At 39.0% G+C, this 12,336-nt stretch overlaps 1 protein-coding gene across 1 annotated transcript; it reads left to right on the top strand.

The window, feature by feature from the left end:
- The first annotated feature begins 4,182 nt into the window (after positions 1–4,182).
- LOC142639477 (uncharacterized) lies at positions 4,183–4,988 on the top strand. Its single transcript, XM_075813647.1, has 2 exons — positions 4,183–4,471; positions 4,528–4,988. The coding sequence occupies exons 1-2, from the start codon at positions 4,183–4,185 to the stop codon at positions 4,986–4,988; spliced, it is 750 nt and encodes a 249-aa protein (XP_075669762.1).
- Positions 4,989–12,336: the final 7,348 nt, after the last annotated feature.

Raw genomic sequence — 12,336 nt, 5'->3', positions numbered from 1 at the left:
TGCCTTCACAGTTTAATGTTAATAAAAGATGTGTTTACCACCATGGCCTAGGTCATGACATTTAACATTGTTTTGCCCTTCATCATGCAATTCAAGACCTGATAGACAACAAAGTGATTGCACCGCCTACAAGGCCTAGCATCACTAATAATCCCTTTCAATCACAATTTTAGGAAAGGACCAAGGATTAATTGCTTAATGATCGAAAAGGAAAATAAGGAAGATCCATCCAACCTGATTTATGACCTGCCCGAATGCTTCATGATGACATGGGAAGAATTAATGGATAGGACATCTACCACCACCATAGGATATAACATATGGAATGAAGAATCAGAACTCGAGGATTACCAAACACCCACAAATGGGGGGAGACACTTCAAACCCTAAATAAACAATCAAACACCCACACATGGGGGGAGACACCTTGAACCCCAATCAAATTATTCAACATCTATAAATGGGGCGAAACACTTCAAAACCCAAATAAATAACCAAACACCCACAAATGGGGCGAGACACTTCAAACCCCAAGGCACTGACCTTAATGATCCAATAAAAATTGCCCACATCACAAGGGGGGGGGGAGGAGACACTTCAAACCCCCACATTTAGAAACCGATAACCCAATGGAGGCCTTGAATAGATCTACCCTACAAACACCTACCGAGGAAGATGAAGTCCTCAAGCAACTACAAAAGACACAAGCCAACATATTCTTATGGGGTTTACTCATGGCCTCATACAAAAACCATTAAAACCTAGTAGACTTGCTGAACCAAATCCAAGTCCCTACAGCCACAACCTCCCAAGATCTGAATGCTATGATTGGATCCAAAATAGAGAATTCATCATCTCCTATGTTGACAAGGATCTGATCATGAAGGGAAAGCACCACAACGACCCTTTGCAAATTACTGTAGATTCCATGGGGAAGAGGATACCGTTGGTTTTGATAGATGTCGAAAGCACTTTGAATGTGTGTCCTTTGAAGACTGCAAGCTGCCTAGGCCTTAGTATTGAAGATTTTATGCCTACTGACCAACATGTGAGGTTATATGACAACAGTAGAAGAGAGGTCTTGGGGACCATAACCTTGGAGCTTACTATAGGACCAATGGTCAAGAAGGTGGATTTTAAGGTCCTTAACATAGTCTCATGCTTCAACATGCTCCTTGGGCGACCTTGGATTCATGACATAGAGGCCGTACCTTCTTCCCTATATCAGAAGGTTTGATTTCCACATGACGGAGCTATTGTGAACGTTTATGGGGATACTTTGATTATACCTAAACCTGTTTATGGTATTGATTCTGAGAAAGAACCATTGACCTTGGATGGCTTCGTGATTGAAAGACCTATTTCTGAAAAGAGAAAGGGAGAAGTTGTGAAGATCCCAATGGACTTTGCTCCTTATGGTAATAACAATATGGTGGCAATGATGAGGAGAATGAACTACTTTCTGGGGATGAATTTGGGGAGGACTGTAAAGAAGCCAACTGTTCAGGAATTGACAATCCCTATTACCACACCACCTTTTGGGCTAGGCTACAAGCCCACTGATGATGATTTATAAGAGATGGAAGTAAGAAAGATGGCTTGAGCCAAAGCTAAAGCAAGGACTCCCTTGTCCTCCAGAACCACTAAAGCCCTACGCTCCTACATTGAATGGGAAGTTTGTAAAAACCGGAGAAAGTCAACGTTATTGGGGATTCCCTAAATCAAAATTTGATCCTATGACAAAAACAATGGTACTTGGGTTTGAGATGCTACTTGATTGCTACAACAAGGTTCTAGAGTTGAAAAAAGAAGACACAATGTGGGTTCCTACTGATTGGGTTGATTACATGGATCTTGATGCCATGACTACGCTTCTTGGAGTACCCATTTGTAACATCGAAGATGAAGAGCATTGGGAGGCTAGTCAGCATGCATTAAAGAGCCCGTATGAACTAAGAGCCCATAACGAAGATGATGAAGAGGGAGCAGCCCCTAGTGACGATGAAGATGAAATAGACGACAAGAGTGATAGTAGTAGTGACAGCAGCAGCAATGGTGGTGGACATGACGATGACAGCAACACCGATAGTGAGGACAACAACAATAGAAGTTATGATAGCCTATACAGTGGTGATGATTGGGGTGAACCCCTAGCGATAGAGAAGATGAAGATGTAGACCTATTTTATGAAGAATATGATAGTGGTGTGGACTATTATGATCAAGACATTGAAGACAATGCTGAGGCTAACAGGTGGAGCAATACTGATAGTGATCAATATATACTGATGAATGTGTTAGAGAATGTAAGAGAAAAGAATGCATAGGCCAATCGAATGTACCATGAAGAATATCCCTATGGACACCTTTCAGATTGGAGTGATATCACTAATGTTAGCTCGAGGTCTGGCCCAAGGTATGACAAGCATGGAAGAGAAGTTCTAGAATTGGGGTCGTATTGTGATTCAAAACCAAGTTCACCTATCCCACATACTGAAGAGGAAGATGACATGAATGCCAGATTGGCCGCATTAGACCATAAGCTAATGGTCCACAGGCTCAGAATCATGACACTTGAGAGTGCTAAATGTAGTGATGAGAGGGAAGAAGGAGGCGAGCTAGAACATCTCCCTCATTCCACTAACTGGGGCAAAAGAAGCAAGCACAACTTGTTCAATGAATGGATGGATAGCATAAAGCACCTGGATGCTTTTACGACCAACAAGCTTGTAGACATGGAGATTGAAGCAGAAGTTATAGATTATATGGATATAGATCCTGCGGTATTGATGTTGAGGGAAGAAGGAGCTTACTAAGAGCCATCTGCAATTGTGCAAGCCATGACCGAGTTGAAGAACTGGGCATGGGAGGGAGCCACCCACCCCATGGAGGACTCCGTGAGGAAGATCAAGATCATCAAGTCATTCACCTTTACCAAGAAGATCAAGACCGCTGAGCCAGTCACCCCTGCCAAGAACATTGTTTCTATCCCTATAAGTCTAATTCTAATAGTATTTCTATTTCTGTTAAGTCTGTTTGTGATAGTTTTCCAGTTGAGTCTGCTTTAGTTGAGTCTATTGAGTCTCTTAAGTCTGTTGAGAACTCTTTTCCTTTTAATATGATTTTTAATTCTACTTATTTACTGGCTTTGAATGTTTTTATTTCTGAAATTGGTAAAGAAATTCTTAATAATATGGAATTAAAACATGGATACCTAGAACCTATAAAAGAAGAAACCCAACCCATTAACCTGGGAACTGAGGATGACCCCAAAATAATCCAAGTGGGCAATACCCTAACCACTCTAGAGAAAGATGCATTAGTGGCACTACTGATAGAGTTCAAGGAGGTCTTTGCCTTGTCATATGAAGACATGCCTAGGATTGATATAGATATAGTACAACACTGCATTCCAACAGATCCGACCATGAAACTGGTCAAGCAGAAGTTAAGAAGAATGAAGCCAGAGTGGACTCTCAAGATCAAGGAAGAAGTGGAAAAACAGTACAATGCTGGATTCCTAAGAGTGGTCAACTATCCAAAATGGTTAGCTAATGTGGTTTTGGTACCAAAGAAAGATCGGAAGGTCAGGATGTGTGTAGATTTTCGAGATCTGAACAAGGCTAGCCCGAAAGATGATTTTCCTTTGCCTCACATTGATGTCTTGGTCGACAACACAACGGGTCAAACTCTGCTATCATTTATGGATGGATTTTCAGGGTACAACCAGATTAAGATGCCTCCAGAAAATATGGAGAAAACGTCCTTTATTACACCATGGGGGACATACTGCTACAAGGTCATGCCATTTGGCCTTAAAAACGCTGGTGCTACTTACCAACGTGTAGCCACTACTCTGTTACATGATTTAATCCACAAGGAAGTAGAAGTTTATGTTGATGACATGATAGTGAAGTCCAAAGATTGTGAAAGGCATATACCAACTTTGAAGAAGTTCTTTGAAAGAATCCGGTTCTAGAAGTTACGATTAAATTCCAAGAAATGCACTTTCGGAGTTACATTCGACAAACTGTTAGGGTTTATGTTAAGCCAAAGAGGAATAGAAGTTGATCTTAAAAAAATCAAGGCAATTGTAGAAATGAAACCTCCAAGAACTGAAAAGGAGATCCGAGGATTTGTAGGAAGGATATAGTACATCAGTAGGTTCATAGCTCAACTCACCATGACATGTGAACCAATATTTAGACTGCTCAAGAAGGAAGTTCCTACAATGTGGAATGAACAGTGTCAAGAGGCCTTTGAGAAGATCAAGAATCATTTAATGAAACCACTAATACTTGTCCCACCAGTACCCGAAAAGCCATTGTTGTTATATCTCACCTCTATAGATACAACAATGGGGGCTCCACTCGCTCAATACCTCGAAGAGACTAGAAAGGAGAATGCAATTTACTACATCAGCAAGAAGATGCTGCCTTATGAAGAAAAGTACTTATCCTTAGAGAAGACATGTATAGCACTTGTTTGGGAAGCCCACAAACTCAGACATTATATGCTTGCTTAAAAGGTTTTGTCAATTGCAAGAATGGATCCTTTGAAGTACTTAATGGAAAAAACCGTGCAAGATGGAAGATTGCTAAATGGGTCTTGCTTTTGTCAAAATTTGATATTAAGTATGTGACTCAGAAATTTGTGAAAGGGAGAGCAATTGCCGATCACTTAGCCCATTGTTCACCAGAAGAAGCTAAAGAAATCCAAGGGGACTTTCTAGATGAAGATATCATGGAGATTGAGGTAGAATCATGGAAGATGTATTTTGATGGAGTAACAAATCAAAACGGAAGTGGAATTGGTGTTCTCTTAATTTCACCAAAAGGGACACACATTCCATTTTTTGGTAGACTTAACTTCCCTGCCACCAACAATGCCATAGAATATGAAGCTTGCATCATAGGTCTACAAGCAGCCTTAGGCCTAGGAGTGAAGGAGTTGGAAGTATATGGAGATTCAGCTTTAATAATCTCTTAGATTCAGAATAAATGGAGGCTTAAAGAAGAAAGGCTTATGCCTTATCATGAATGTCTTCAGAAATGAGCATCAAAATTTAGCAAGATCAACACCAATATGTGCCAAGGATGCAGAATCAAATTGCAGATGCTTTAGCAACCATGGCATCCATGATGGATGGATCGAAAGAAGAGAAAGCTAGACTGATAGTGTTGAAATAGAAAGAAGAACCAGCCTACTGCATGACAATAGAAGAAGATGAGGCAAAGAATGGGGAAGGTGAATGATATTTAAAAATTCTACAATACCTCAAGGATGGGACATACCCATCATCTATAGACAAGAATGAGCAGTTGACCATTCGAAGGTTGTCAGAAGATCATATGATGGAATTCATCTCCTTTGTGTAACTGCTAAGGAGGCACAATAGATAATTGAAGAGGTTCATGAATCAAGTTATGAGCCACATTTATCAAGGAAGATAATGAGACAAGGCTACTACTAGACCACCATGGAAGACGATTGTGTGGCTCATGTTTGAAAATGTCATCAATGCCAAGTCCATAGAGATTTCAAACTTATGCCACCCATGCCACTACATACTATGACATCACCCTGACCCTTCTCTACATAGGTGATAGACATCATTGGGAAGATTCATCCAATTGCATCCAATGGCCATGAATTCATACTCATAGCTATTGATTATTTTACTGAATAGGTAGAAGTTGCCTCCTACAAAACTTTGAATTCAAAGAAAGTTGCTCAATTCATTTAGACTAACATCAATTGCAGATATGGGGTACCACAAGAGATAATCTCTGACAATGGGTTACATTTTAAAGGAGAAATAGAAAAGCTACTGCAACAGTTCAACATTCAGCACCACAAATCTGCACATTACCGTCCTCAGACTAATGGAGCAGTTGAGGTTGCTAACAAAAATATAGGGCGAATCTTGAAGAAGAGCACAAAGAATTGTAAGGATTGGCATCTACAGTTGCCTTATGCATTCTAGGGATATAGAACATCAATTTGATCTTCCACAGGAGCCACTCCTTATGCATTGGTGTATGGGATGGAAGCGGTCCTTCCTTTTGAAATGGGTGTCCGATCACTAAGGACAGTACTGGAAAGTGAAATCCCTTAAGCAGATTGGTTGCAAAGCAGATATGATCAGTTATGCATGTTGGATGAGAAAAGACTCAAAGCCCTGTACCACATTCGGGGATACCAAAGGAGACTTAGAAAAACCTTTGATAAGAAAGTGAGAACCAGAGATTTGAAGTTAGGAGATCTAGTGTTGAAAGAAATCCGAGCCTTGGTTCAAGATGCAAACTAGAAATTCAAGAAAAGTTAGGCAGGCCTATACATTATCAAGCAGTATATTCGGGAGGAGCAGTAAGATTGATGGACTTAGATGTAAATCCTTTCATTGAGCCAGCCAACAAGGATCAATTGAAGACATACCATGTCTGAAGTGGTAGTTGCAAACCAAGCCATAAAAGAAAAAAAAGACAAAAACAAGGCTCGCTAGGCTGAAAACCTGAAAGGGTGGTCTAGGAAAAAATTAGAGTAACAAAAAAAAGAGAAAAAAAAGGTATAATGAAAACTCGAAAGGGCGACCTATGCAAAAGGAGAGTAAAAAAAGAAGAAGAGTGAGAGAGCCTACTAGGTTGAAAACCTGAAAGGGCAGCCTAGGCAAAAATTAAGGCAAATAAAAAAATTAATGAATTACGTGATGACCTGATCCTTCTATCAAAGGGGGAACGTAGGCAACCATGCATTGGTCCAGTCACAATTTCCCAAAACCCACCATTTGCGCATTATCAGAAATTTTCCAAAAATTCAACCATTTCATTAAACCATGTCATCACACAAAAACCTAAACCCTAAGCCAAACCATAAAAAAAAAAAAAAAAAACCCTAAAAGCCTACACCATAAATAGAACCCCTAACTTGCAAACCCTAAATAATTCCTAAAAATAAGAGTTTTTACATCAACTTCTAAATAAACATGCTCAAAACCAAAAAAATAAGAAGGTCACTTTGTCTTCAATCTTTTCTTTTTCTAATCGTTAATTTTTTTTTTTTTTTTTTTGTGTTAGGTGCTTCATCATCCCTGTCTCTTCTTTTGAATTTATAGTTGTCTTCATCGAGTCTTTCCTTGTTGTCTTTGAGAAATTGTTCTCTCATAGCAACCCTGCCAGCTTCCTTATCAACAATCTTGTCTATCAGCTAATTAGAGAATTCTGTAGTCATCCTATGAAAGTAAACCTTAACAAAAGATTGGTCCACCCGGTCAACCATCTCTAAACCCAATAGCATGTTCTTCACAGTAATGGGATTTGTGTCCATAGGAGAGAAAGGTCTCCTTCTTTTGCCACCTGGCATTCCTTGTTCGTATTTGAATTGCCTCAAGAGTCTATCTCCCTTGTAAAAAGTTGCCCTCTGCAACCCAACAAGGAAGATGTGATCTGATCCTAGAGACCGCAGTAGAGGGGGTGGGCACTTCCACCAATAACAGTCCCATTGAATTGAAGTACTAGATTTCTTGTCTAGAAACTTCACCTAATCATTCTCATTTTGGCACTCAATTTTGATTATAGCCTTGCTAAGAAACTTGCTAGGCCCATAATTATCGGTGGTAGGCTTGACAATCATGTCTAGTCGCTCCATCAGCCAAGATCAAAGAAACAGTATTGTCACCATCCTTAATTTGGCTCACAATACTTATGGCTCGAGCAACCACAAAATTGTGTCTCTCAGAGCAAAGTAAAAATTTTCCCATGAAGCATAAGGCCAAACCAAAGTTTTTTTTTTGTATATTATCGGTCACTCCATAGGTGCGTTTTTCAATCAGTTGAGAGGTAATTGCACGAAGATTCACCATCTAGCCTTCAATCATACTATCAATAATGGAAGTAGGAAGACCGACAGCATTAGACAAAGATTCCTTATGCCTGGGATCACAAGAAACAACAAAAGATTTTCTGCTTGGACCATAGCCTAGAATAGTGAAAAACTCTTCAATTGTCAAACAGAGTTCAGTAGTGTTAAACTAAAACACATGATTTTCCTGATCCCAGAATTTCACAACAGCATGAAGGAAGTCCCACTTAATCATGACATTCCTCAAAGCCTTAAGTCCCTTTAGTTTGAAGGCTATAAAATTGGTTTTGGTGCTAAAATCAAAGCTACGAACCACTCTATTGATATCATGAATTGTTGGATGAGAGAAGTTTTGATTGCCTGCCATGGATGACTTTTGCTTGTGATTATTGTGTGATTCTAACCTTTATGTAGAGAATTGTCACAGAAGGATTCATTTATAGGAGCTACATCAATTTTCAATCAGGTTTGAATTAGGTTTCAGAGAGTTTGTAGCTGACTAGGAAAGTGTTTCATGATCACAAGCGAAGTAAATGTTTTTCAAAAAATGCGAAAACGTGAAACATGCATTGGAAAATCATAAGGAGTCAACCTACCATGGTGCGAACGTCATAATGTGGCCCAGTGCCATTCAGCACTCCAAAAGTACCGAATGACACACCAAAAGTGCCGAATGGCACTCCTCATGTGCCAAGTGGCACACAGCCTCTCCATCGTACGCCTATGCAATCCCACGTAATTTCAAATTCTTGGACTTTTTTATAGAACATTTAACACTAAAAAAGATTTCATTTTAGCCAAACTGGGAAACTCTGACGTGTCTAACTCATTTTCAAAGAGCCATCGCTTGCATCATTGTTTTCAAAAATTGATCAAATCAAGTTTTTTCTAAGACTCATGAATTTATGTTCCAAAATAGGGGCATTCACCCATGCCTCATGCAATTTTCAAAAAAAATCACCATCATCTGTTAAAAAAAATTAAAAAAAAAAATTAAATTATTGAGATTTTCAGAATGCATTCCCTTTTAAACTAGGGGCATTCGCCCATGGTTCATTTATCTTCAAAAGGGGGGGGGGGGGATGGCGCCATCTACATTTTTCCAAAAAAAAAAAGGGAAAATTTTTCATCATTAAGACTTCCAAAAACCATGCATTCATTTTTAAACTAGGGGCATTTGGATTTGCCTCATTCAAGCAAGCACAAATTCCATCAAGTGAATTCTAAACTTATCTTAGTTAAAGTTTCTACATGATCCATGGTTATGCCAAGGACAAAGTACTAAACATGGAAATTAATACAAGATTTTCTAAGGAACACTTCCTTTCATTTTGCAGGAAAAATAAAAATACAAGTCATACATCATTGGGAATTCGAGTCCGCCTACGTGAGGATCTCCTTGATCCACCTCTAGAGGAGCCACCTTCAGTATTTCTTTCTTGATTTGAGAAAAATTGAGGATCATATTGTCAATTTTCAAGTTCGAGGCTCCTGATCCTTTCCTCTAAAATTCTTTTGGTAGCATTAATAGCTTCTATTCTATGTGCCTAAAAAGTCCACAGAATTCAGGTGTTAATTCCACAATCAAGTACAATTCAAGCAAGAGATACTCAGGAAGCAACAAGGCATACCTAGCTTGAATCATTAAGCACATATTGGGAGGATTGAGTATGAGCCAATGACTGCAAGCCTCCTATCATATGCATGCTTTCCTCCAAAAGATCCACTTCAACTTGAAGCACAAATCCGCCAAATCATGAACCATCTAATAAACCAAGAAGAAATAAGGACCAAGAACTAAAAATTTAAGAACACACCGGATCGGGCTAAGGAACATTTGGCATGTGCTTTGGCCTATTCAAGGGTATGGAATTGTACGTTCCATCAGGATTCATCACATCATATTGCCATGCTGAAAAATGAGGATAAGTCTTCGTAAAAGAACTAGAAGAACTACCAGCATGATGAAGAGAAGGAATTTCTTCCTCTTCATCTCCCTCTTCCTCTCCTTCGAAAGGTGGAGGCTGAAAATCCAACATGCAAATTTTGTCACCAAGAAAAAATATGGAAAGAATTTGCAAAATGAAGATTTGACCTTTGAAAGGAAAAGAAGTACCATTTGGCCAGCCAAACAACCTTGTAGACGAGTTTTAGTAAATTCAGAATAAGATCCTGCTGTTCCTGGAACGACAAAGCCCATGCGGGCCTGAGCAATCTCTTTATCAGTTAGAAAGTCAACTAACCGAATGGAGGGACAAGGAGGAATTGGAATTCTTGTAGAAGTATATATATAATGAACTTGGGGTGACACCCGATCACCAAGATACCAATACCTTCCATGCCCATATTTAAACAATGCTTGACAACCATTCAACTCCAAAGCTCGTTCACACTCTACATACCCCTCACATCCAGTCCAAGGATCTAAAGACATCTGAAAAATCACAAAGAAACCCTGAATGAGAAATGGTCAAACCATAATCAAGCACCAAATATCCTGAACAAAAAATGAAGAGGTGATGCAGGAGAAGGACTCACATCATCTGTAGTCAAATTGTCAATCACTAAGCGCCAAATTTCCAAAGAATGCCTGGAGGTCACTAACAATCGATACTAGGGCAACCAATGGAGAAATCTAGGAAAAATGCCAGCAACTTCCTCTCGGGTTTCATGACCCACTCTAAAATACTCATACATCCAAACCTGAAAATTGCCACAATACCATTACCACAAAGCCAAGATAATTTTCCAAAAGCTTACACATGGCCAATTTTTTTTTTTTTTTCAAAACCTCACCTGCCATACAAATGGAGCCCCACCCAAACTTGAAAGACTCCACCTAGAGAGTTGGGTCATGAAGTGCATCAAAGTAGCATAGGCCATGCCGCCACAGTCATAATTCCGAATTTGCCCAACTCTTTTCAAGCTTTCTAAGTAACGCAAATTCAAAGTACTGTCTAAATTTGGACACAAGAAAGTCCCAACAAAAAGAAGTATGAACATATGAGCACCTTTTGTCGTAGTCTCGCAATGAGGAATATTTCCACATAGCCAAGAGAAGGGGGTATTGTTACTCCTCATTCTAGAAGGCATTACACCTAGAAGTTTCTTGAGTTCAGCTGGGGTAAAGGAATCATTGACAAGAATTCTTTTACCACCCAACCTCAGACCAGTGATAACAGAGAAGTCATAAGGTGTCAACATTACCTCCCCAATACAAGGAAAGTGGAAGGTACAGGTTGTATCTCAGAAGCGTTTTGCCAAGACAAGACGTAACTGATTTGTATTCATGTGTCTCATGATTCAACAAAGCTTCGAAGAATGTGCCAAAGCCTTCTTCATTGATGATGTTTTTGATGCTAGGAGACAACGCTGCCCATGCACTTTTTAACATTTGGAGACTGCCTCGACTTTTGAGGCTTTGCAACACACAAATTCAGCTCATTAATTCCATGACCAAACTACATGTCCAAAAATATTTCCATGACCAAACCCACATCACAACAAAAAAACCCAATGCCCCACCAAAATTTCACCACAATCAAAATTCTTCACATATCCATACGCAACTACCAAATTTTTTGCAATAGCAAAAAAGTTCCCACATTTCCAAAATAGCAAAAAACTTCCACAAAGTCATGCCCATGCACAAATAAATTCTCACATGGCCAAAATCATAATCACAAAAATTTCTAAAAACCAACATCACATGCCCAACAAAAGTTTTTCAAGATATTCATGCCCCATAAAATTTTTCCATGTCCGAAAATTTCCCATACCCATAAAATTTTGCCATGTCCATAAAACAAGGTTTACACATGCCAATACACTTTTTCTATGTCTATCATGAACACATTCACATAAGCCTACCACAAATTTTTCACAATGCCAATACTCCCAAAATCCAAACCAAAATTCATTCATCAACATTACAATATCTACCTACATTGTCAAAATTCCATAAGCTACCAACATTGTCCAAATTGCACCATGATCAAAAAATAATAATACTTCAAGAATGCTCCAAAGCCAACATTTTTACAACACAACCAATCAAGCAATGCCTCAAATTTTAAACCACCAAAAGACAATATCTTACCATAAAACTTTCAATGAAAGATGCAACAACATTTTTCCAAGCATAGAAACCAAAGAAAAAACTCACCTTGGTGTCTACATGACAATATGGATCATGGGTCCTAGGGTCTTGAAGAAATCCATCCTCCTCATGCCAATCAAATGTTGGATCATATTTCTTACCATGAAAAGTGCTAAGGACATATTTTATATAGTTGGCTAATCCTTTGACAGAACGCACTTTACTTGTATTTGGGTAGATCTAGGATGTGTTTAATACTTCAAAGAACATGTTGTTCAAGTATAGTATTAAAGCCATGAAGATTGGACCAAGAAACAAGTGAAGAAAAAATGTTCACTAAAGCTGGACAGATAACTCGACACCTGTGGACACCTACGG

This window comes from Castanea sativa, chromosome 6 (assembly GCF_040712315.1).
Source record: "Castanea sativa cultivar Marrone di Chiusa Pesio chromosome 6, ASM4071231v1".
Classification (NCBI taxonomy): Eukaryota; Viridiplantae; Streptophyta; class Magnoliopsida; order Fagales; family Fagaceae; genus Castanea; species Castanea sativa.
The sequence above is the reverse complement of the archived record's forward strand: the minus strand, read 5'-3'. Positions and strand labels throughout refer to the sequence as shown.